This window comes from Oncorhynchus clarkii, chromosome 23 (assembly GCF_045791955.1).
Source record: "Oncorhynchus clarkii lewisi isolate Uvic-CL-2024 chromosome 23, UVic_Ocla_1.0, whole genome shotgun sequence".
NCBI lineage: Eukaryota > Metazoa > Chordata > Actinopteri > Salmoniformes > Salmonidae > Oncorhynchus > Oncorhynchus clarkii.
Genome location: NC_092169.1, coordinates 55480793 through 55507705, shown reverse-complemented (window position 1 = coordinate 55507705; position 26913 = coordinate 55480793). Strand labels below are relative to the sequence as shown.

The window sequence follows — 26913 nt, the reverse complement described above, 5'->3', positions numbered from 1 at the left end:
GTCCGTCTGTCTGCCTGTCTGCCCGTCTGTCTACCTGTCTGTCTGTACATCTGCCTGTCTGTCTTTCTGCCTGTCTTCCCGTCTGTCTGCCTGTCTGTCTGCCCATCTGTCTACCTGTCTTTCTGTCTACCTGTCTGCCTGTCTACCTGTCTTTCTGTTTGCCTGCCTGTCTGTCTACCTGTCTTTCTGTCTGCCTGTCTGCCTGTCTGTCTACCTGTCTTTCTGTCTGCCTGTCTGCCCATCTGTCTACCTGTCTGCCTGTCTACCTGTCTTTCTGTTTGCCTGCCTGTCTGTCTACCTGTCTTTCTGTTTGCCTGCCTGTCTGTCTACCTGTCTTTCTGTCTGCCTGTCTGCCTGTCTGTCTACCTGTCTTTCTGCCTGTCTGCCTGTCTGCCTGTAGGGTATGATCAGGGAGGAGACAGAGATGAGGTTTCATCAGTTGACCATGGAGTACCAGGCTCTTCAGAGAGCCTATGCACTTCTACAGGAGCAGGTGGGGGGCACGTTTGATGCAGAGAAAGAAGTCAAGGTAAGAGGTGCTCCATCATGATGCCATTATCAAAACCTGTATTTCATTCACTGGGCAGTAATGTATTTCAGACCCCTAGTCCACTGGAAGTATTGTCCTAGAGTCGTATTCACCTGTCCTTCGTAAGTAGGACTCCTCCAAGGCCTGAATCAGCCCAGACATTCACATGACTCATGCATTGACGTCTGTGAGAGAAAATGTGAGTTAAGCACGCAAGTCTCAAACTAAAATGCTGCCCTAGAGACTGAACCAGGTAGAGACTGAACCAGGTAGAGCCAGAATGCTGCCATAGAGACTGAACCAGGTAGAGACTGAATGCTGCCATAGAGAATGAACCAGGTAGAGACTGAATGTTGTCATAGAGACAGAACCAGGTAGAGACATAATGCTGACATAGAGACTGAACCAGGTAAAGTCTGAACCAGGTAGAGACTGAACCAGGTAGAGACTGAACCAGGTAGAGACTGAACCAGGTAGAGACTGAACAAGGTAGAGACTGAACAAGGTAGAGACTGAACCAGGTAGATCCAGAATGCTGCCATAGAGACTGAACCAGGTAGAGACTGAACCAGGTAGAGACAGAATGCTGCCATAGAGACTGAACCAGGTAGAGACTGAACCAGGTAGAGACTGAACCAGGTAGAGACTGAACAAGGTAGAGACTGAACCAGGTAGATCCAGAATGCTGCCATAGAGACTGAACCAGGTAGCGACTGAACCAGGTAGAGACAGAATGCTGCCATAGAGACTGAACCAGGTAGAGACTGAACCAGGTAGAGACAGAATGCTGCCATAGAGACTGAACCAGGTAGAGACTGAACCAGGTAGAGACAGAATGCAGCCATAGAGACTGAACCAGGTAGAGACTGAACCAGGTAGAGACAGAATGCTGCCATAGAGACTGAACCAGGTAGAGACTGAACCAGGTAGAGACAGAATGCTGCCATAGAGACTGAACCAGGTAGAGACTGAATGCTGCCATAGAGACTGAACCAGGTAGAGACTGAATGTTGTCATAGAGACAGAACCAGGTAGAGACATAATGCTGACATAGAGACTGAACCAGGTAAAGTCTGAACCAGGTAGAGACTGAACCAGGTAGAGACTGAACCAGGTAGAGACTGAACCAGGTAGAGACTGAACAAGGTAGAGACTGAACAAGGTAGAGACTGAACAAGGTAGATCCAGAATGCTGCCATAGAGACTGAACCAGGTAGCGACTGAACCAGGTAGAGACAGAATGCTGCCATAGAGACTGAACCAGGTAGAGACTGAACCAGGTAGAGACAGAATGCTGCCATAGAGACTGAACCAGGTAGAGACTGAACCAGGTAGAGACAGAATGCAGCCATAGAGACTGAACCAGGTAGAGACTGAACCAGGTAGAGACTGAACCAGGTAGAGACTGAACAAGGTAGAGACTGAACAAGGTAGAGACTGAACCAGGTAGATCCAGAATGCTGCCATAGAGACTGAACCAGGTAGCGACTGAACCAGGTAGAGACAGAATGCTGCCATAGAGACTGAACCAGGTAGAGACTGAACCAGGTAGAGACAGAATGCTGCCATAGAGACTGAACCAGGTAGAGACTGAACCAGGTAGAGACAGAATGCAGCCATAGAGACTGAACCAGGTAGAGACTGAACCAGGTAGAGACAGAATGCTGCCATAGAGACTGAACCAGGTAGAGACTGAACCAGGTAGAGACAGAATGCTGCCATAGAGACTGAACCAGGTAGAGACTGAACCAGGTAGAGACAGAATGCTGCCATAGAGACTGAACCAGGTAGAGACTGAACCAGGTAGAGACAGAATGCTGCCATAGAGACTGAAACAGGTAGAGAAACATATTCTACTAGCATTTATTATCATTGTATATAACCAGTGAATGTTGTTCTCTTCACTCCACAGACAAGAGAACAGTTGCAAGCAGAGCTTATTCTCTACCAAACCAGAATACAGGACCTGGAGTGTGTTCTGTCCCAGCAAGGACAGGTGACTGGATTACACACACACACACACACACACACACACACACACGCGCGCACACACACACACACACACACACACACACACACACACACACACACACACACACACACACACACACACACACACACACACACACACACACACACACACACACACACACACACACACACACACACACACACACACACACACACACACACACACACACACACACAGTTCTTTGTCACTGATTTCCTGTGTGTTTGTAGGATATGAAGTGGATCGAGGAGAAACAAGCCCTGTATCAAAGAAATCAAGAACTTATAGAGAAGGTATAACACTATTATCCATGATATTTACCTGAAGTGATATGTCACACGTAATCCAGGTGTGATTGGGAACATGTGATCACATTTCCCCGGTGTATTTCTGTCTCTTAACAGATCAAGCACATGGAAACAGAGGAGTCACGTTTAAAAAACGAATTTCAGGACGCCAGAGACCAAAATGAACTCCTGGAGTTCCGGATCCTTGAACTTGAAGTAAGAGCACGGCCATTTGATCCCTCACAACAACTGCTTTCTCGGGCGCCGCCCCCTAGCCCCATCCTCTTTCTCGGGTGCCGCCCCCTAGCCCCATCCTCTTTCTCGGGCGCCGCCCTCTAGCCCCATCCTCTTTCTCGGGCGCCGCCCCCTAGCCCCATCCTCTTTCTCGGGCGCCGCCTCCTAGCCCCATCCTCTTTCTCGGGCGCCGCCTCCAAGCTTCATCCTCTCCAATCTCTATCAGGTTTCACTGGACCTTGTAAACGATTGGAAAGAAAAATGTTTAATCTTAATGATATTCACGTTTTTGGAAATGTATTGTCAGTTTTAGCTGTACTCGTACATACTTTAGCTAATGAAAGAGTTGCAGGCTAGTTTTACATGCCCCTGGTCTCCAAGATGGGACATCTAGTAATAATGTCATCTATCACCATCCAGGAGAGGGAGAGGAGATCTCCAGGAATCAACTTCCACGACATCCACTTCTGTGAAGGCATCAGTCCACTGCAGGTGTACTGTGAGGCCGAGGGAGTCACAGTGAGTCTATAATAATAATATCATATATATATATATATATATATATATATATATATATATATATATATATATATATATATATATATATATATATATATATATATATAATACTTCTGTGAAGGCATCAGTCCACTGCAGGTGTACTGTGAGGCCGAGGGAGTCACATTGAGTCTTTATCTATTATAATAATATAATATAAAAGGTGCTAGGGGGTAGAGGCTAGGAGCTAGGGGCTAGGAGAGTGTCTAGGGGCCTCAAATTCAAATCTTGACCTCAAAGCCAGTTCCACTGCATTTCTTCAAATCTCTTGGGACACCAGGTGGGTGATATTAATGATCAGGGCCTGAAAGACACCAGTTCCACTGCATTTTCTTCAGGTGGGGTGATATTAATGATTGTTCCCTTCTAATCTGGGCCTGATTTAGACCTGGGACACCAGGTGGGTGATATTAATGATCAGGGCCTGATTTAGACCTGGGACACCAGATGGGTGATATTAATGATCAGGGCCTGATTTAGACCTGGGACACCAGGTGGGGTGATATTAATGATCAGGGCCTGATTTAGACCTGGGACACCAGGTGGGGTGATATTAATGATCAGGGCCTGATTTAAACCTGGGACACCAGGTGGGGTGATATTAATGATCAGGGCCTGATTTAGACCTGGGACACCAGGTGGGTGATATTAATGATCAGGGCCTGATTTAGACCTGGGACACCAGATGGGTGATATTAATGATCAGGGCCTGATTTAGACCTGGGACACCAGGTGGGTGATATTAATGATCAGGGCCTGATTTAGACCTGGGACACCAGGTGGGGTGATATTAATGATCAGGGCCGGATTTAGACCTGGGACACCAGGTGGGGTGATATTAATGATCAGGTAGAACAGACAACCAGTAGTTGTCCTCGTAGGGTCAGAGTTGAATACCCTTGGTCTAGGGGGAGTGTTAAGGAGTTGATTTGGAGTTTAACTTGATGTTCTTGTCTCTTCTCCTTGGCAGGACATCATCATCACAGAGCTAATGAAAAAGCTAGATATACTGGGGGATAATGCCGTAAGTGTATGTTCATTTCCTATCTACATGTATGTACATGTATGTCTGCCTGCAGTAGGATCCGCTCCAACCTCACTGGACTCATTGCTCTGTCTATCTGTCTCCTCTGTGTTGATGGATCTGCTGTCTGCTTGATACTGAGTGTCTCAGTGTTGATGGATCTGATGTCTGCTTGATACTGAGTGTCTGAGTGTTGTGTTCTCTTTATGTGCCATGTACCACCCAGAACCTATCCAATGAGGAGCAGGTGGTGGCCATTCACGCCAGGACCGTCTTAACGCTAGCAGAGAGGGTAGTTATATTCTCAGCAACTTACATTTCAAAAGGCTGTTTAAATCTTTGTTTGTTTGAATGCCAGCCTTGTCTTTGAATCCCTGTCGTACAGTAGGCTTTGCATCATTGAGTCAATGAGATAAAATAATGTTTTATTCCCAGCTGAATATCCCAGTTTATGATCTTCTCCTTTCAGTGGCTTGAGAATATAGAGGTCACCAAAACAGCTTTAGCACAGAAAAGGATGGACATTGAAAGTGAGAAGGTAAATGGCTGATCTATATTTTATTTTTTAACCCTTCTCATTTAGCATGTTGCTCAAGTTGTTTAAAATGTTGCTGATGCATGGAAGTACGTGTTATATGCTTAAAAGTGCATTGGCAACTGGCAATATATTGTAGCCCGACCTACAGTATTTAACAGACATCTTATATGAATGAATGAATTAACAAATTAATGAATGAAGGAAATAATGAATTATCAAATGAATAAATGAATTAAAAAAAATATGAATTAAAGAAATTAATGAATGAATGAATAAACAAACAAACAAATGAATGAATAAATAAATGAATTAATGAATGAATTAACAAACAAACAAATGAATGAATGAATGAATGAATGAATGAATGATTTTGTATGAATCTTCAGTTGGAGTTGGCTGGGATGATCAGGTTGTGTTGTGTGTTATTTGCAGCATGTGTTCAGTAAACAGAAAGGCTATCTGGATGAGGAGTTGGACTACAGGAAACAGTCTATGGCTCAGGCTCACAAGGTGAGACATTTCAAATGGACCCAAATGTTCCAGGAAAAAAACTTGCCTTTGTAAAACTAACAATCGCGCTCTGGATAAGAACATCCGTGCTTCTACACCTGCATTGCTTCCTGTTTGGGGGTTTTAGGCTGGGTTCCTGTACAGCACTTTGTGACATCAGCTGATGTAAGAAGGGCTTTATAAATACATTTGATTGATATCTGCTAAATGACTAAAGTGAAAATATACAATGAGTGCACAAAACATTAAGAACACCTTCCTAATATTGAGTTGCACCCCCTTTTTGTCCTCATGACAGACTCGGTTCATCGGGGCAAGGTGTCAGAAGCCTTCCCCAGGGATGCTGGCCCAATGCTTCCCATAGTTGGCTAGTTGGCTAGATGTCCTTTGGGTCGGTGGACCATTCTTGATACACATGAAAAACCCAGCAGCATTGTAGTTCTTGACTCAAACCGGTGCGCCTGGCACCTACTACCATACCCCGTTCAAAGGCACTTAAATCTTTTGTCTTGCTTAAATCAATTGAGACATGGATTGTGTATGGCACACATACATAATCCATGTCTCAATTGTCTCAAGGCTTAAATCCTTGTTTAACCTGTCTCCTCCCCTTCATCTACACTGATTGAAGTGGATTTAACAATTGACATCAATAAGGGATCATATCTTTCACCTGGATTCACCTGGTCAGTCTGTGTCATGGAAAGAGCAGGTGTTCTTAATGTTTTATATACTCAGTGTATACGTTTTTATGGAAAACATTGAGCCAGTGGATCACATTGTCCACCCTACTGACTAGCTGCAGCTGTGCCCTCTTGTGGTCGTTAGGTGTAACACCAATGACCTTGCCACTCTCCTTCTTTCCCTCCCTCCCTCCCTCCCTCCCTCCCTCCCTCCCTCCCATCGCTCCCTCCCTCCCTCCCTCCATCCCTCATCCCTCCCTCCAACCATCCCTCCCTCCCTCCCTCCAGAGGATCTTGGAGCTAGAGGCAATGCTGTTTGATACCCTGCAACAGGATGCGGGGGCCAAGATGTCAGAGATGCTGTCGGACGACGAGAGGGAGACGCTGCGTCGGGCGGTGGAGCAGTGGAAGAGAGGAGTCATGATGGAGCTAAGAGAGAGGGACTCACAGATCCTCAGGGAGAGAATGGACATGCTACAGCACTCACAGCAGCTGGTAGAGGATGGAGGTGAGAGGATGGAGCTGGTAGAGGATGGAGCTGGTACTGGTAGAGGATGGAGCTGGTAGAGGATGGAGCTGGTACTGGTAGAGGATGGAGCTGGTACTGGTAGAGGATGGAGCTGGTAGAGGATGGAGCTGGTACTGGTAGAGGATGGAGCTGGTAGTGGTAGAGGATGGAGCTGGTAGAGGATGGAGCTGGTAGAGGATGGAGCTGGTAAAGGATGGAGCTGGTACTGATAGAGGATGGAGCTGGTAGAGGATGGAGCTGGTACTGATAGAATGGAGCTGGTACTGGTAGAGGATGGAGCAGGTACTGATAGAGGATGGAGCTGGTACTGATAGAGGATGGAGCTGGTACTGATAGAGGATGGAGCTGGTACTGTAGAGGATGGAGCTGGTACTGATAGAGGATGGAGCTGGCTGGTACTGGAGCTGGTACTGGTAGAGAATGGAGCTGGTACTGGAGGATGGAGCTGGTACTGGTAGAGATGGAGCTGGTAGAGGTGGACTGATAGAGGATGGAGCTGGTACTGATAGAGGATGGAGCTGGTAGAGGATGGAGCTGGTACTGATAGAGGATGGAGCTGGTACTGATAGAGGATGGAGCTGGTACTGGTAGAGGATGGAGCAGGTACTGATAGAGGATGGAGCTGGTACTGATAGAGGATGGAGCTGGTACTGATAGAGGATGGAGCTGGTACTGATAGAGGATGGAGCTGGTACTGATAGAGGATGGAGCTGGTACTGGTAGAGGATGGAGCTGGTAGAGGATGGAGCTGGTACTGATAGAGGATGGAGCTGGTAGAGGATGGAGCTGGTACAGCACACAGCAGGTGAGAGAAGAAACAGCTATCACTGTATTTACAGCCAGTAAAACAATGGACCATTACTGCTGAGTCTATTTAATACCAGGCAGAACAGGGACAATATTGTTACTGTGCCTATCTACAGTATACTGCAGGTAATGAGACTATGTCTATCTACAGTATAACACCTACCGGTCTAAAGGAGGTGAGAGAAAGGACCATTACTTGTGGGTCTTATTACCCAGGAGATTATTCTTCCTTAGCTACCCTACAGTCCATTCCCCAGGGAGATTCTTCTTCCTCAGCTACCCTACAGTCCATTCCCCAGGGAGATTCTTCTTCCTCAGCTACCCTACAGTCCATTCCCCAGGGAGATTCTTCTTCCTCAGCTACCCTACAGCACATTCCCCTGGGAGATTCTCCTTCCTCAGCTACCCTACAGTCCATTCCCCAGGGAGTTTCTTCTTCCTTAGCTACCCTACAGCACATTCCCCTGTGAGATTCTCCTTCCTCAGCTACCCTACAGTCCATTCCCCAGGGAGATTCTCCTTCCTCAGCTACCCTACAGTACATTCCCCAGGGATATTCTTCTTCCTTAGCTACCCTACAGTACATTCCCCTGGGAGACTCTCCTTCCTCAGCTACCCTACAGTACATTCCCCAGGGAGATTCTTCTTCCTTAGCTACCCTACAGCACATTCCCCTGGGAGATTCTCCTTCCTCAGCTACCCTACAGTCCATTCCCCAGGGAGATTCTCCTTCCTCAGCTACCCTACAGTACATTCCCCAGGGAGATTATTATTCCTTAGCTACCCTACAGCACATTCCCCTGGGAGATTCTCCTTCCTCAGCTACCCTACAGTCCATTCCCCAGGAGATTCTCCTTCCTCAGCTACCCTACAGCACATTCCCCTGGGAGATTCTCCTTCCTCAGCTACCCTACAGTACATTCCCCAGGGAGATTCTCCTTCCTCAGCTACCCTACAGTACATTCCCCAGGGAGATTCTCCTTCCTCAGCTACCCTACAGCACATTCCCCAGGAGACTCTTCTTCCTCAGCTATCCTACAGCACATTCCCCTGGGATATTCTCCTTCCTCAGCTACCCTACAGTCCATTCCCCAGGGAGATTCTTCTTCCTTAACTACCCTACAGCACATTCCCCTGGGAGATTCTCCTTCCTCAGCTACCCTACAGTACATTCCCCAGGGAGATTCTCCTTCCTCAGCTACCCTACAGTACATTCCCCAGGGAGATTCTTCTTCCTTAGCTACCCTACAGCACATTCCCCTGGGAGATTCTCCTTCCTCAGCTACCCTACAGTCCATTCCCCAGGGAGATTCTCCTTCCTCAGCTACCCTACAGTACATTCCCCAGGGAGATTCTTCTTCCTTAGCTACCCTACAGCACATTCCCCTGTGAGATTCTCCTTCCTCAGCTACCCTACAGTCCATTCCCCAGGAGATTCTCCTTCCTCAGCTACCCTACAGTACATTCCCCAGGAGATTCTCCCTCCTCAGCTACCCTACAGTCCATTCCCCAGGAGATTCTCCTTCCTCAGCTACCCTACAGCACATTCCCCTGGGAGATTCTTCTTCCTCAGCTACCCTACAGTCCATTCCCCAGGAGATTCTCCTTCCTCAGCTACCCTACAGTACATTCCCCAGGGAGATTCTCCTTCCTCAGCTACCCTACAGTACATTCCCCAGTGAGATCCTTCTCCCTCAGCTACCCTACAGCACATTCGCCAGGGAGATTCTCCTTCCTCAGCTACCCTACAGTCCATTACCCAGGGAGATTCTCCTTCCTCAGCTACCCTACAGTCCATTCCCAGGGAGATTCTCCTTCCTCAGCTACCCTACAGTCCATCCCCCAGGGAGATTCTCCTTCCTCAGCTACCCTACAGCACATTCCCCTGGGAGATTCTCCTTCCTCAGCTACCCTACAGTCCATTCCCCAGGAGATTCTCCTTCCTCAGCTACCCTACAGTACATTCCCCAGGGAGATTCTCCTTCCTCAGCTACCCTACAGTATATTCCCCAGGGAGATCCTTCTCCCTCAGCTACCCTACAATCCATTCCCCAGAGAGATTCTCCTTCCTCAGCTACCCTACAGTCCATTCCCAGGGAGATTCTCCTTCCTCAGCTATCCTACAGCACATTCCCCTGGGATATTCTCCTTCCTCAGCTACCCTACAGTCCATTCCCCAGGGAGATTCTTCTTCCTTAACTACCCTACAGCACATTCCCCTGGGAGATTCTCCTTCCTCAGCTACCCTACAGTACATTCCCCAGGGAGATTCTTCTTCCTTAGCTACCCTACAGTCCATTCCCCAGGGAGATTCTCCTTCCTCAGCTACCCTACAGCACATTCCCTGGGAGATTCTCCTTCCTCAGCTACCCTACAGTCCATTCCCCAGGGAGATTCTCCTTCCTCAGCTACCCTACAGTACATTCCCCAGGGAGATTCTTCTTCCTTAGCTACCCTACAGCACATTCCCCTGTGAGATTCTCCTTCCTCAGCTACCCTACAGTCCATTCCCCAGGAGATTCTCCTTCCTCAGCTACCCTACAGTACATTCCCCAGGAGATTCTCCTTCCTCAGCTACCTACAGTCCATTCCCCAGGAGATTCTCCTTCCTCAGCTACCCTACAGCACATTCCCCAGGGAGATTCTCCTTCCTCAGCTACCCTACAGTACATTCCCCAGTGAGATCCTTCTCCCTCAGCTACCCTACAGCACATTCCCCAGTGAGATCCTTCTCCCTCAGCTACCCTACAGCACATTACCCAGGGAGATTCTCCTTCCTCAGCTACCCTACAGTCCATTACCCAGGGAGATTCTCCTTCCTCAGCTACCCTACAGTCCATTCCCAGGGAGATTCTCCTTCCTCAGCTACCCTACAGTCCATCCCCCAGGGAGATTCTCCTTCCTCAGCTACCCTACAGCACATTCCCCTGGGAGATTCTCCTTCCTCAGCTACCCTACAGTCCATTCCCCAGGAGATTCTCCTTCCTCAGCTACCCTACAGTACATTCCCCAGGGAGATTCTCCTTCCTCAGCTACCCTACAGTACATTCCCCAGTGAGATCCTTCTCCCTCAGCTACCCTACAGCACATTCCCCAGGGAGATTCTCCTTCCTCAGCTACCCTACAGTCCATTACCCAGGGAGATTCTCCTTCCTCAGCTACCCTACAGTCCATTCCCAGGGAGATTCTCCTTCCTCAGCTACCCTACAGTACATTCCCCAGGGAGATTCTCCTTCCTCAGCTACCCTACAGTACATTCCCCAGGGAGATTCTCCTTCCTCAGCTACCCTACAGTCCATTACCCAGGGAGATTCTCCTTCCTCAGCTACCCTACAGTCCATTCCCAGGGAGATTCTCCTTCCTCAGCTACCCTACAGTCCATCCCCCAGGGAGATTCTCCTTCCTCAGCTACCATACAGCACATTCCCCTGGGAGATTCTCCTTCCTCAGCCACCCTACAGTCCATTCCCCAGGAGATCCTTCTCCCTCAGCTACCCTACAGCACATTCCCCAGGGAGATTCTCCTTCCTCAGCTACCCTACAGTCCATTACCCAGGGAGATTCTCCTTCCTCAGCTACCCTACAGTCCATTCCCAGGGAGATTCTCCTTCCTCAGCTACCCTACAGTCCATCCCCCAGGGAGATTCTCCTTCCTCAGCTACCCTACAGTCCATTCCCCAGGGAGATTCTCCTTCCTCAGCTACCCTACAGTACATTCCCCAGGGAGATTCTCCTTCCTCAGCTACCCTACAGTCCATCCCCCAGGGAGATTCTCCTTCCTCAGCTACCCTACAGTACATTCCCCAGGGAGATTCTCCTTCCTCAGCTACCCTACAGTCCATTCCCCAGGGAGAGTCTCCTTCCTCAGCTACCCTACAGTCCATTCCCCAGGGAGATTCTCCTTCCTCAGCTACCCTACAGTACATTCCCCAGGGAGATTCTCCTTCCTCAGCTACCCTACAGTCCATTCCCCAGGGAGATTCTCCTTCCTCAGCTACCCTACAGTCCATTCCCCAGGGAGATTCTCCTTCCTCAGCTACCCTACAGTACATTCCCCAGGGAGATTCTCCTTCCTCAGCTACCCTACAGTCCATTCCCCAGGGAGATTCTCCTTCCTCAGCTACAGTATAGCAATGTTAAACATTTCTCTAATCTGATTTGACTTGTTCTCCACCTTATTGTTCCTCCTGTTTTTCATGTCCAGAGAATCAAAGAGCTGGAGGAATGGATAGCAGCTCAGAAAAGACAGATAAAGGAACTAGAAGAAAAGGTACATCCGGGTCAAATGGTCCCTTTGAAGACAGTGACACTGTGTTGTATCGTTCAATTTATTTAGATGGAATCTGACTTGGAGTATAAATGCTACAAATTGCTGTTTTTTTTCCTCTGTCTGGCAAAAAAAAATGACTCCTTTCTCTCCATTCTCTTCTTTTCAATTCGTTCAGTTTTTATTTTTATTTTTGTTTTTTTCTTTAGCCTTCATTCTTTGGTCATAGTTCTCCAGGGAAGCCAGAGCAAGTATGTATTTAAAAAAAAAAAGCTAAATGTCTGTTTTATTTCGCTATTCAAATAATAAATGAGGCTATATATATACTGTGCATGATATCATATTTTCCTTTCAGTTCACAGGTTTCCAGATTGTCTTGTACATTGTGTTCAAGAGGACAGGATTTGGAATCCAAGATGGCTCCCAGTGTCCTGAAAGTCTTTTCTGAGACTTCTTCACACGAGAAACCAGTCAACTATGCTGCAACACTGACTTTAGATAGAATTCTATCACCATGTTTTTTTTTTAAAGGACAAAAAAAACGTTTTTTTTATTTTTTATTTTTTACTTCAGTAACCTTTTTAAACCTGACTGCTGTCCCTCGTTAGTGATGATGATGATGATGACGTCTCGATGGAACACTCTATGGAAGAGTTCCTCTCTATGGATGAAGACTTCAGTGGAATTGAAGAACTCTTAATAAAGGGGAGTGTTTTGTGTCTTCTTTTCCCTGCTGAGCAGGTGGTGCTCTGGTCGCTTCCCTTTGGAAGCATGAAGAAGAAGAAGAAGAGTTTGATTGATTGATTGAAAAACGAACTGTAGTGAAGTCAGGCGGTACTCCTGCTCGGGGCTTGAACCTGGATCTTTTCTGTTCAACCCAACACTTTAGCCAAGAGATCCAAAACCTCTTGACGAGGTCACTAGGTGTTGGGTTATGTTAAGCGACGGTGAAGTGAGACATTTTTACCTTAGCTCTTAACATTCACACACACTCCACTGAAGCTGGGCGTTTCCTAAAATGGACACCATACCACTGTTTACACTATCTGACCACGCTGTTATTACACTCACAGGGAGCTAGTCACAGAAAGAGAGCCCATCCCCGAACTTTAAAATGGTGAAAGCCTTCAGTGATGCTGCCCATAGTAAAACTGGCTTTGTGGCCAGTGTGCCCTCTATCTATCTCTGTGGCCTCAGCCCTTCCCCTGTCTAGTCCAGACATGCTGTGGGACTCATTAACTCCTCAAATCTCAGTGTTTGAAATGAAACCAGAAGCCAAACTGTGGTATTATTACACATCACGTATTTTTCTATGTATGAAAAAAGGCAAAGATTTTAAAATACATTTCTCAACAGAGGAATAAATAAAATGCTAAATTAGATTTTTTTTTTTTTTGTTGATGAAGAATGAAGGAGCTTTCAATGATTTTAGAATTTTTTCATTTGATCAGATTTATGTAAATCTGATCTTCCCCCTTGGTGCTTGGGAGAGAGTGGGTTTGTTTCAGATGGGGATCTTGGTTAGTTCTGTTATGTCCTGATGGAGAGGGTGGGTTAGTTCTGTTATGTCCTGATGGAGAGGGTGGGTTAGTTCTGTTATGTCCTGATGGTGAGGGTGGGTTAGTTCTGTTATGTCCTGATGGAGAGGGTGGGTTAGTTCTGTTATGTCCTGATGGAGAGGGTGGGTTAGTTCTGTTATGTCCTGATGCAGAGGGTGGGTTAGTTCTGCTATGTCCTGATGGAGAGGGTGGGTTAGTTCTGTTATGTCCTGATGGAGAGGGTGGGTTAGTTCTGTTATGTCCTGATGGAGAGGGTGGGTTAGTTCTGTTATGTCCTGATGGAGAGGGTGGGTTAGTTCTGTTATGTCCTGATGCAGAGGGTGGGTTAGTTCTGTTATGTCCTGATGGAGAGGGTGGGTTAGTTCTGTTATGTCCTGATGGAGAGGGTGGGTTAGTTCTGTTATGTCCTGATGGAGAGGGTGGGTTAGTTCTGTTATGTCCTGATGCAGAGGGTGGGTTAGTTCTGTTATGTCCTGATGGAGAGGGTGGGTTAGTTCTGTTATGTCCTGATGGAGAGGGTGGGTTAGTTCTGTTATGTCCTGATGGAGAGGGTGGGTTAGTTCTGTTATGTCCTGATGGAGAGGGTGGGTTGGTTCTGTTATGTCCTGATGGAGAAGGTGTGTTTGTTTTAGATACGGGACCTTGGTTAGTTATGTTATGTCCTGATGGAGAGGGTGTGTTTGTTTTAGATAGGGGACCTTGGTTAGTTCTGTTATGTCCTGATGGAGACAAATACCTCCCATTGAGTCTTCATGACTCCATGTTAAAGCAGATTGTGTATGAAAGATGTATTTTATGCATTATGTTGCCATTAAATGGGATCAAGCCCCGTTTTTATGGACTACTGCACCTTCATAACCAAGCACACACACACCCACAGGAACACAAAGCATGCACGCACACACACACACACATACACACACACACACAGACACACACACACACACACACACACACACCCACAGGAACACAACGCAACGCACGCACACACACAGCATCAAACACACACACACAGAAGACTTGAAATGATAAACGCTGGACGTCACCAGCCATATCTGAATACTAGGATAGATGACATCTCTTCTGAAACCAAATAAGGAAAAGTCTCCACCCCAGACAGAGGCACAGGTAAGAATCATATTATATGAATGCTTTATGACACATCTAGAAATGTATTATAATTATCAACCAATGTTGAATATTGTTTTATCTTTTGATATATATTTTTTATATATATATATATATATATGCAAGTGTTATTGGTTGGTTGATTAAAGTTGAATGTGTAAAGTGAATTGAGGCTCAGTTGTCTGTGCAGAATTTCAACAGCAGAGGGCGCTACACCACAGAAAATGTTTCAAATCAAATCAAATCAAATTTTATTTGTCACATACACATGGTTAGCAGATGTTAATGCGAGTGTAGCGAAATGCTTGTGCTTCTAGTTCCGACAATGCAGCAATAACCAACAAGTAATCTAACTAACAATTCCAAAACTACTGTCTTGTACACAGTGTGAGGGGATAAAGAATATGTACATAAGGATATATGAATGAGTGATGGTACAGAGCAGCATAGGCAGATACAGTAGATGGTATCGAGTACAGTATATACATATGAGATGAGTATGTAAACAAAGTGGCATAGTTAAAGTGGCTAGTGATACATGTATTACATAAGGATACAGTCGATGATATAGAGTACAGTATATACGTATGCATATGAGATGAATAATGTAGGGTAAGTAACATTATATAAGGTAGCATTGTTTAAAGTGGCTAGTGATATATTTACATCATTTCCCATCAATTCCCATTATTAAAGTGGCTGGAGTTGAGTCAGTGTCAGTGTGTTGGCAGCAGCCACTCAATGTTAGTGGTGGCTGTTTAACAGTCTGATAGCCTTGAGATAGAAGCTGTTTTTCAGTCTCTCGGTCCCAGCTTTGATGCACCTGTACTGACCTCGCCTTCTGGATGATAGCGGGGTGAACAGGCAGTGGCTCGGGTGGTTGATGTCCTTGATGATCTTTATGGCCTTCCTGTGACATCGGGTGGTGTAGGTGTCCTGGAGGGCAGGTAGTTTGCCCCCGGTGATGCGTTGTGCAGACCTCACTACCCTCTGGAGAGCCTTACGGTTGAGGGCGGAGCAGTTGCCGTACCAGGCGGTGATACAGCCCGCCAGGATGCTCTCGATTGTGCATCTGTAGAAGTTTGTGAGTGCTTTTGGTGACAAGCCAAATTTCTTCAGCCTCCTGAGGTTGAAGAGGCGCTGCTGCGCCTTCTTCACAATGCTGTCTGTGTGAGTGGACCAATTCAGTTTGTCTGTGATGTGTATGCCGAGGAACTTAAAACTTGCTACCCTCTCCACTACTGTTCCATCGATGTGGATAGGGGGGTGTTCCCTCTGCTGTTTCCTGAAGTCCACAATCATCTCCTTAGTTTTGTTGACGTTGAGTGTGAGGTTATTTTCCTGACACCCCACTCCGAGGGCCCTCACCTCCTCCCTGTAGGCCGTCTCGTCGTTGTTGGTAATCAAGCCTACCACTGTTGTGTCGTCCGCAAACTTGATGATTGAGTTGGAGGCGTGCGTGGCCACGCAGTCGTGGGTGAACAGGGAGTACAGGAGAGGGCTCAGAACGCACCCTTGTGGGGCCCCAGTGTTGAGGATCAGCGGGGAGGAGATGTTGTTGCCTACCCTCACCACCTGGGGGCGGCCCGTCAGGAAGTCCAGTACCCAGTTGCACAGGGGGGGGTCGAGACCCAGGGTCTCGAGCTTGATGACGAGCTTGGAGGGTACTATGGTGTTGAATGCCGAGCTGTAGTCAATGAACAGCATTCTCACATAGGTATTCCTCTTGTCCAGATGGGTTAGGGCAGTGTGCAGTGTGGTTGAGATTGCATCGTCTGTGGACCTATTTGGGCGGTAAGCAAATTGGAGTGGGTCTAGGGTGTCAGGTAGGGTGGAGGTGATATGGTCCTTGACTAGTCTCTCAAAGCACTTCATGATGACGGAAGTGAGTGCTACGGGGCGGTAGTCGTTTAGCTCAGTTACCTTAGCTTTCTTGGGAACAGGAACAATGGTGGCCCTCTTGAAGCATGTGGGAACAGCAGACTGGTATAGGGATTGATTGAATATGTCCGTAAACACACCGGCCAGCTGGTCTGCGCATGCTCTGAGGGCGCGGCTGGGGATGCCGTCTGGGCCTGCAGCCTTGCGAGGGTTAACACGTTTAAATGTCTTACTCACCTCGGCTGCAGTGAAGGAGAGACCGCAAGTTTTCGTTGCAGGCCGTGTCAGTGGCACTGTATTGTCCTCAAAGCGGGCAAAAAAGTTATTTAGTCTGCCTGGGAGCAGGACATCCTGGTCCGTGACTGGGCTGGATTTCTTCCTGTAGTCCGTGATTGACTGTAGACCCTGCCACATGCCTCTTGTGTCTGAGCCGTTGAATTGAGATTCTACTTTGTCTCTGTACTGACGCTTAGCTTGTTTGATAGCCTTGCGGAGGGAATAGCTGCACTGTTTGTATTCGGTCATGTTACCAGACACCTTGCCCTGATTAAAAGCAGTGGTTCGCGCTTTCAGTTTCACACGAATGCTGCCATCAATCCACGGTTTCTGGTTAGGGAATGTTTTAATCGTTGCTATGGGAACGACATCTTCAACGCACGTTCTAATGAACTCGCACACCGAATCAGCGTATTCGTCAATGTTGTTGTCTGACGCAATACGAAACATGTCCCAGTCCACGTGATGGAAGCAGTCTTGGAGTGTGGAGTCAGCTTGGTCGGACCAGCGTTGGACAGACCTCAGCGTGGGAGCCTCTTGTTTTAGTTTCTGTCTGTAGGCAGGGATCAACAAAATGGAGTCGTGGTCAGCTTTTCCGAAAGGGGGGCGGGGCAGGGCCTTATATGCGTCGCGGAAGTTAGAGTAACAATGATCCAAGGTCTTTCCACCCCTGGTTGCGCAATCGATATGCTGATAAAATTTGGGGAGTCTTGTTTTCAGATTAGCCTTGTTAAAATCCCCAGCTACAATGAATGTAGCCTCCGGATAAATGGTTTCCAGTTTGCAAAGAGTCAAATAAAGTTCATTCAGAGCCAACGATGTGTCTGCTTGGGGGGGGATATATACGGCTGTGATTATAATCGAAGAGAATTCTCTTGGTAGATAATGCGGTCTACATTTGATTGTGAGGAATTCTAAATCAGGTGAACAGAAGGATTTGAGTTCCTGTATGTTTCTTTCATCACACCATGTCACGTTAGTCATAAGGCATACGCCCCCGCCCCTCTTTTTACCAGAAAGATGTTTCTGCGCGATGCGTGGAGAAACCTGTTGGCTGCACCGCTTCGGATAGCGTCTCTCCAGTAAGCCACGTTTCCGTGAAGCAAAGAACGTTACAGTCTCTGATGTCCCTCTGGAATGCTACCCTTGCTCGGATTTCATCAACCTTGTTGTCAAGAGACTGGACATTGGCAAGAAGAATGCTAGGGAATGGTGCACGGTGTGCCCGTCTCCGGAGTCTGACCAGAAGACCGCCTCGTTTCCCTCTTTTTCGGAGTCGTTTTTTTGGGTCGCTGCATGGGATCCACTCCGTTGTCCTGTTTGTAAGGCAGAGCACAGGATCCGCGTCGCGAAAAGCGTATTCTTGGTCGTACTGATGGTGAGTTGACGCTGATCTTATATTCAGTAGTTCTTCTCGACTGTATGTGATGAAACCTAAGATGACCTGGGGTACTAATGTAAGAAATAACACGTAAAAAAACAAAAAACTGCATAGTTTCCTAGGAACGCGAAGCGAGGCGGCCATCTCTGTCGGCGCCGGAAGTGCAGAATTTCAACAGCAGAGGGCGCTACACCACAGAAAATGTTTGCCATAGACATGGCTGTTTCAATGCGTTAGTCTATTCCTATTGGGAACACATACAATGTGGCCTTCAGCGCTCTACTCTGGATCGTTCCAATCTGGTTTGCTAAGGGTGAGCTAAATGTACGCTGAACCTTCAAATACCTGAAATACTGGATATTTAAGCACAAAAGCGTAAAAAATTCTCCATGCCACTCTTGGATATGATTATTAGAAGGATGTAAAGTTCAATCCAAAACCATACACAAAAGGGGATTCATTTCGGATCGGATCGTTCTACAGTTGTAGAAAAGCAGAAGCTTCAAGCTGGAATCCTTAATGGTGAAACTGTGATATGACGTCATTGCAACGCGCATCAGAACACCATGTTGCGCCATGCTCCTCCCCTCCGCTTCATCAACAAAACAGAAACAATAACGACAGCGGTGGCGGACGGAGCTGTTTCCCCTAGTGTAGATTCCTTATTTAACAGTGGTGCTGTTTCCCCTAGTGTAGATTCCTTATTTAACAGTGGTGCTGTTTCCCCTAGTGTAGATTCCTTATTTAACAGTGGTGCTGTTTCCCTAGTGTAGATTCCTTATTTAACAGTGGTGCTGTTTCCCCTAGTGTAGATTCCTTATTTAACAGTGGTGCTGTTTCCCCTAGTGTAGATTCCTTATTTAACAGTGGTGCTGTTTCCCCTAGTGTGGATTCCTTATTTAACAGTGGTGCTGTTTCCCCTAGTGTGGATTCCTTATTTAACAGTGGTGCTGTTTACCTATGTTTCCCATGTTTAAGTGGTGCTGTTTCCACTAGTGTAGATTCCATGTTTAAGTGGTGCTGTTTTTCCTAGTTTAGATTGCATCTCTATACCCTGATGAAGACAGCTTGTCTGGCGAAACGTTGGATATCAGGTTATTAAATTATTACATCTGAGCTCCTAAAGTGTGCGGCTCTCCACTTTAATTTTTCAACAGATTCCATCTTTAATAACAGGCAGTCCGCGGCATAGTGGGATGGAATCCACAGCCCTAACACAGTATGACCTCTGTGAGAGAATCCACAGCCCTAACACAGTATGACCTCTGTGAGAGAATCCACAGTCCTAACACAGTATAACCTCTGTGAGAGAATCGACAGTCCTAACACAGTATAACCTCTGTGAGAGAATCGACAGTCCTAACACAGTATGACATCTAATATGAGAGAATCCACCACCCTAACACAGTATGTCCTCTAATAGGAGAGAAGCTAGTGGCGAGGAGGAGGAGGAGTAGAGAGAGGTGGAGGAATGTTTTTGTTAAATGTAGGTCTCTGCCATAGGGCATCTCAGAAACATGCAGACTCTCTCAGCCACACTGTGACCACACATGCCCTAATGTCTAAGACTAATACGCAGTTACCCCACAGCCATGCCTGCTCTCTGTGATGTCTAAGACATGGAAGTGTGTGTGTGTGTGTGTGTGTGGGGGGGGGGGGGGGGCTTTTTTGTGTGTACTGCTTGCCTTTTTTGTTAGCTGTTGAGTCTGTGTCTACATGACTCTAACCCTCACCTTAGATGTTTGAGTAGTTAGGTTGTTTACACGGGAATGTTAATGATCAAATATGTTTGAATGTTGTATGTCAGGGAAAGGCATCTTTGACGGGGGTGAAGCCACACATGTTTATATCAGGACAAATGAACAACGGGAAGCTACAGAAGCTAAATGCCCATAAATGTTTACTGCTTTTAGACCTGTCCACAAATGAATATAGTTGCTTCAGAGTTCGTTTTGATATTTTAACCTGCGTGTCCTGATCGTGTCTGTTGTGGATGGACAAAATCAACATGCGCGCGATGGCGCACGCCGGCTAGTCTGCATGTTAGACTTAATTTGCCTCAATTCCACACTTTGCCATGGGAAATAGAGAAAATGTTACATCTTAAATCTTAAAGCAACTTTGCTGCAATTTTACATTGTTTCCCATGGCGCATTGAGAAGATTTAACAATTGTATAACTAATGTCATGCAATTCCACTAATTTTGCAGAGAAAAATGTTTGCAGGTTTTTTTAAATATAATATCTGAGTGACTAACAAAATCAATGGTCGGTTATTTGACCATGATTACTAGAAGTTTAGATAGTCTAGCCAGCTAACTTAGTCTGTCATGTAAAACCAGTCATCCAGCGGGTGCCACGGGCAAAACACAACCGCATTCAGCGTTAAGTGATCTGAGTGAGCATTCAAGTGTGTAGGGCTAACTACACCCCCCCCCCCGCCGCCCCCCCCCCCTCCCCACATTCTCAGACATTTGTGAATTATTATTCAACAAATGACAGTATGTCATCGTTTCCATTACAGTAATTAGCGTCTCGGCGTGGAAGTTGAAGAATCCCGATTGGATTTCACTGATGGCGATGAACCCATATCAACATTTCATGCCGATGAGAACAAGACCTCCCGTAGTTCCCCTGGTCGCCTGTCATATCTTTCTCCCAGTAAGAGTATTGTACTGTGGTTATTTCAGGACCACGCCCCTGTGGACAGCTCTTCTAGTCACTTGACTAACCAAGTCCTCTGCTATAGTAGGGCTACTTAAAAGGGGAATTAACTCCTAGGTTTTACTTGGGACAACTTTGGATATTTTTCACAAACGTTTTAATTTCTTTCTTTCTGAGAATAAGAATAGTTATTGGCCATGGCAGAGAGGAAACTTCTCCCAAGAGATAGTGACGATGAAGGGTCGTTGCTGTCTAGACTGGGGACAGACAGCCCGAAACCCAGGGTAAAATTCGGCGGCATGTTCTGCAACGTGGAAGGCGCTTATGAGAATAAAACGTTACATTTTGAGTCATACAACAGCAGCCCCCAGTCTGTGAGACGGCACGTTAAGATTAAGAACGAGGAGAAATGCTGGTCGGATACTTTCAGTGACACCGGGAGTGTGAGTAACTTCTCGTCGGTCAGCGAGACCAGACCAAGTGGAGACAGAGCAGTTGGGACCGAAACCTGCTCCTCCCGGAGTCAAATCGTTTACCAGACTGGACCTGGACACAACCGTGAGCACAATGGAAAACGGGAGGTAAATTTCACACCTCACAGATTTATTTTCCCCAGCTGAAGATATGTTATATTGTGCGGTGCCTGAATTGACAACATGTCAAAAGTCAATTTACAAATCAAATATTTTTTCCTCTCCGTGTTTTGAACGTATATCTTTATGGAGGAAATTAACCTAACACAATCTAATTGATATGTAATTAATTGATCAAGTATAGCCCAGGCAATGTTTAGGGTATTCTAAGCTAGATCAATGTTTAGCCTATAGGAGCTGTCCCAATGGGCATGGTACTGAAATGACCATTATTCTGCCCATTGGTTGCCCATGGCCTAAAGAAAGAGATCTCACATTTGTATCTGTGATTTCAACACCTGGCTACTCCCACTGGTAACAGGCTCCGAGTTTTATCAAGAACACGAGTTTTAAGTGGCCACTAAATTATTGTGGTTGTGTAGGGCAAAAGCCTGCCAGGATGCCTGCCTAGCCCCTATTAGCGGTAGGATGTGTGATGCCAGCCATTAGCTGGTAGGATGTGTGATGCCAGCCATTAGCCGGTAGGATGTGATGTGTCTGGAATATTAAACGAGCAGATGGTGCGCGAGGCAGCCGGATGTATTGTTGAAGGGAGGGCTCTGACTGGTGCGCGACAGCACTAACAAAGTAATAGTAACCTAGAACATATTGTTTCTATTATTTTTGTCGGTATATTCCTATATTCACACGATCTGACCAGTAGGATAGTGTAAGTTAGACTACAGAATTTGGCTCCGACGACGGATTTTATTAAAGCGAGGAAATAGGCTACCAAGCGGTGATAAATCCGTTTCTCGTATTCTTTGAAACGTCGGGAATCAAAGCTCTGCCTCCCAGTGAACCGCTACACCGGCCGGCATGTCTTACCAAGGCAAGAAGAACATTCCCCGTTTGTCGGTAGGCACTCCTCGTTCATCGGTAGGTATATACGTTTTGTCGGTAGGCACTCCTCGTTCATCGGTAGGTATATACGTTTTGTCGGTAGGCACTCCTCGTTCATCGGTAGGCACTCCTCGTTCATCGGTAGGTATACGTTTTGTCGGTAGGCACTCCTCGTTCATCGGTAGGTATATACGTTTGTCGCCCCACACCGGTATTATTTATCGATGCGGTATTATTTATCGATTGCAACGAGAAAAAGGTAACCTAAATGGTGTGATAAATCGTATTTGAATCATCTTATCATCATACACCCCTCACACGCACGCAACTACCGGCTACTGCTTTAGCCTACAGACTTCACAATGTCAAAGCCCGAACAAGATACTCTCTTGGCATCGAATGTCTGTTCCGTCCTGGTCATGTCATGACGTTTTCTCGCTGCAAATACAAGTAAAACACACAGAGTCTATATAATATAGGTGAACAATAAATTGTAGTGAATTGATCATGGCGGCGCCGGCCGCTATGGACTGATCAGAGGGCTGTCTCGAATTGTCGCATGTCCCCACATTTCAGTCAGTGATTTAATTGAATGGCATGCAGAATCCGGCCAAATAATAGATTTGAATTGCATATAATATCGTCCAATAAATGTTTTCCATTGAAAAGACTCAACAAAGATCTCAAACGTCTCAGAGATGCATTTCTAAGTGCCCACGACAGCCTATATCGTTAACCATCAAACCATGGACATCTTGCAGCCGAAACGGTCTGTCTGAGTCTCCGAGAGCCTCTATGTCTCCTGCTAAAGGTTTCCCCTTGTCGTTAAAATGGGACAGATTCATCCATGCGGAGGAAGGGAGCACACAGTTTTACGCTATAGCAACAGAGACAGGGCGTAGTTAGTGAAGCCACACTGAATCCTATTTTCTTCCGGGCAATTTGACACAGTGGTCTGGCTGATGCAAAGCCTACACAGTACAGGGCCGCTCCTTTAACCAGCATGACCCACATTCTCCTCCTTTGGAATTATTCTCTCCATTTTTGACGAGCAGCAGTTGAATATGAAGCCATTAAAAAGGCTACATGACTAAAATCAATACAGAGATTAAGACTGCCATAATTCCTAACTGTAACCAAAAGACCAGTGTGAGAGAAATGATAACTGTTCCCCGGTTACACTCTTTCTGTATGGGAGGCACTGATGGTAGCTTACTGTCTGTTCTTCTGGGGCCGTGTCTGTCTATCTGCCTGTCGTTCTGTGTCTCTACCTGCCTGCCTGTCTGCATGTAGGCCTGTCTGCCCGTACGCCCATGTGTCTGTCTGTCCGTCTGTCCATCCATCAGTCTGTCTACCAGTCACATTCTAAAAAAAAAAAATCTGCGTTAAAAACAACACAGGGTAAAAACCGGACAGAATACACATGGTATTATTTTTGACCCAGCCAGTTGAGCACTTAGTTGGGTTATTGAGCTATGACCCATTGGGTCAGATCAGAAGACTGGAGGTATGGATTAGTAGGGGGCGTGGCTTTCAGATAGTTATTTTAGGCCACCCGTGAGAGTAAATGTCATTCCGATCATCTGTTCTGTTGTCTTGTCAACACGTATTTAGGTTAAGCATAGACACTTTTGAAGTTTAACGAGACTTACACAAAATGAGTGCCACAGGTGCATATGCAAATCCCAATGTTGGGATAGTTACCACTTCGTTATGATATTTAAATAATCATGTTATTACCTGTATATTAAAATATGCAATGTTCAAAAAATATTGAAGGACATTTTTAATTAGCAGTGTACAAAACATAACATGATGAACAGGAATGACATTTACTCTTTCGGAATGGTCAACAAGACCTATCTGAAAGCCACGCCCCCAATAGGCCATATTTCCTGAAAATAGCATGACAATAAAAACCCATTCGATGGTTAAATTAACCCATGTTTAGGTAATCCAAAGGCATTTGCCTATTAGGGGGGCATGGTTTTCAGAGTTATTTTTGGCCACCCGTAAGAGTAAATGTCATTCTTATTTGTCATGTTGAGTTTGTACACTGCAAATTTAAATTATCCTTCAATATTTTTGCCTATTACTTATTTTATTATAAATTTAATTATGTTATTATTTAAATATTTTAACAAATCTGTAACAAGCCATAGGCACTATAAGGACATCATACTCTTGTGTAAACCTTATTAAAGCCCCAGAAGTGTCAGTGCTCAACATTAACACGTGTTGACAAGACAACAGAACAGATGGACTGGAATGACATTTACTCTCCCAGTGTTCTGATCTGACCCGATGGATCACAGCTCAGTAACCCTGCATCAACAACCCAACCTGGTTCTTCTTAAAGAAAACAATGGGGTTTTTGTGACCCAACTGGCTGAGTCATAATAACCCAATGTGTGTTCTGTCCAATAGTTACCCAAATTGGGGTTGTTTTATCCCAGATATTTTTTAGAGTGCAATGTTTTTTTGTCAACCAGTAGCAGCAGTAACTCTGAACCTAAACTGTGAAGTCCTAGAGTGTAGCCCTCTGGTGTCCCTCTGGTGTCCTGGCTCTCTGTGGATCTGTCACTTTACATTATGCCTTCACTGTTGTCTTTCCCAACAGGGTCTCTCTGCCCCTAAACTCACTGAGAACCTCTGTCTGTCTGTCTGTCTGTCTGTCTGTCTGTCTGTCTGTCTGTCTGTCTGTCTGTCTGTCTGTCTGTCCTCTGTCTGTCTGTCTGTCTGTCTGTCTGTCTGTCTGTCTGTCTGTCTGTCTCTGTCTGTCTGTCATATATATATATATATATATATATATATATATATATATATATATATATATATATATATATATATATATATATATATATATATATATATATATATATATATATATATATATATATATATATTGTCTGTCTGTCTGTCTGTCTGTCTGTCTGTCTGTCTGTCTGTCTGTCTGTCTGTCTGTCTGTCTGTCTGTCTGTCTGTCTGTCTGTCTGTCTGTCTGTCTGTCTGTCTGTCTGTCTGTCTGTCTGTCTGTCTGTCTGTCTGTCTGTCTGTCTGTCTGTCTGTCTGTCTGTCTGTCTGTCTGTCTGTCTGTCTGTCTGTCTGTCTGTCTGTCTGTCTGTCTGTCTGTCTGTCTGTCTGTCTGTCTGTCTGTCTGTCTGTCTGTCTGTCTGTCTGTCTGTCTGTCTGTCTGTCTGTCTGTCTGTCTGTCTTAACATGGTCTCTCTCCATCTAAACTCACTGAGAACCTCATTGTTAACAGGGTCTCTCTCATCTAAACTCACTGAGAACCTCATTGTTAACAGGGTCTCTCTCCATCTAAACTCACTGAGAACCTCATTGTTAACAGGGTCCCTCTCCATCTAAACTCACTGAGAACCTCATTGTTAACAGGGTCCCTCTCCATCTAAACTCACTGAGAACCTCATTGTTAACAGGGTCCCTCTCCATCTAAACTCACTGAGAACCTCATTGTTAACAGGGTCTCTCTCCATCCACTGGTAAAGGATCCACCACTGCTAGGTCTATGGATCAGCTAGTTTACATCAGGCCTATATTATAATATTGTATTAGTGCTAACTAAAGTATTGTGCTACTGTTTATACACACTACATTCACTCGCCGTTGACTTTGTCCTATGACTGATGTGATCATAGTGTAAACTGAGTGCATGGTGGCAGTAGCAGTACAAGCTGGTAGAGGAACAGCCTTTCAGAGAGGGCATTGTAGTTCCCTCTCCTTGTTTGAGACCCCGTGCCAAGGGAGAGAGAGGGGAGGGGAGAGAGTGACTGGGGCTAGAGCTGGGGGAGAAGGGAGAGGAGAGAGGGGAGGGGAGAGAGTGACTGGGGCTAGAGCTGGGGGAGAAGGGAGAGGAGAGAGGGGAGGGGAGAGAGTGACTCGGGCTAGAGCTGGGGGAGAAGGGAGAGAGAGGAGAGGGGAGGGGAGAGAGTGACTGGGGCTAGAGCTGGGGGAGAAGGGAGAGGAGAGAGGGGAGGGGAGAGAGTGACTGGGGCTAGAGCTGGGGGAGAAGGGAAAGGAGAGAGGGGAGTGACTGGAGCTAGATTGGAGTATGGGGAGAGGGGCTGGTGGAGGGCGGTTATGGTGGCTGGTAGGAAGCAGGGGCTGGGCCTAGACGCTGGAGGTCTGGTGGGTGGTGGTGGTCTGGTGGGTGGTGGTGGTCTGGTGGGTGGTGGAGGTCTGGTGGGTGGTGGTGGTCTGGTGGGTGGTGGTGGTCTGGTGAGTGGTGGTGGATGATGGTGGTGGGGAGGTGTGCTCAATCGTGGTTATGATGGACTCAGCTTCCTGTGTGGTTTGCTGCTTTTTGTCCATGTCCTTCTACAGTGTAGCTTCTACAGTATAGCTTCTACAGCATGTAGCTTCTACAGCATGTAGTGTAGCCTCTACAGGGTAGCTTGTGCAGTTTAGCTTCTTCAGTATAGCTTATACAGTGTAGCTTATGCAGTGTAGCTTATACAGTGTAGCTTATACAGTGTAGCTTTTGCAGTGTAGCTTCTGCAGTGTAGCTTATGCAGTGTAGCTTATGCAGTGTAGCTTATGCAGTGTAGCTTC

General features: G+C 46.2%; 1 protein-coding gene across 1 annotated transcript in view; it reads left to right on the top strand.

The window, feature by feature from the left end:
- The window catches only part of LOC139381128 (janus kinase and microtubule-interacting protein 3-like), a 73798-nt gene extending 61406 nt beyond the window's left edge, over positions 1–12392 (top strand). The window contains exons 10-22 of the mRNA XM_071124440.1: positions 401–529; positions 2442–2525; positions 2771–2833; positions 2945–3043; positions 3482–3580; positions 4590–4649; positions 4870–4935; positions 5113–5181; positions 5614–5691; positions 6663–6869; positions 11915–11980; positions 12156–12228; positions 12333–12392. Coding sequence (XP_070980541.1) covers positions 401–529; positions 2442–2525; positions 2771–2833; positions 2945–3043; positions 3482–3580; positions 4590–4649; positions 4870–4935; positions 5113–5181; positions 5614–5691; positions 6663–6869; positions 11915–11980; positions 12156–12206 — 1071 coding nt within the window. The 3' untranslated portion in view covers positions 12207–12228; positions 12333–12392. The remainder of the gene's footprint in view (positions 1–400; positions 530–2441; positions 2526–2770; positions 2834–2944; positions 3044–3481; positions 3581–4589; positions 4650–4869; positions 4936–5112; positions 5182–5613; positions 5692–6662; positions 6870–11914; positions 11981–12155; positions 12229–12332) is intronic.
- Positions 12393–26913: the final 14521 nt, after the last annotated feature.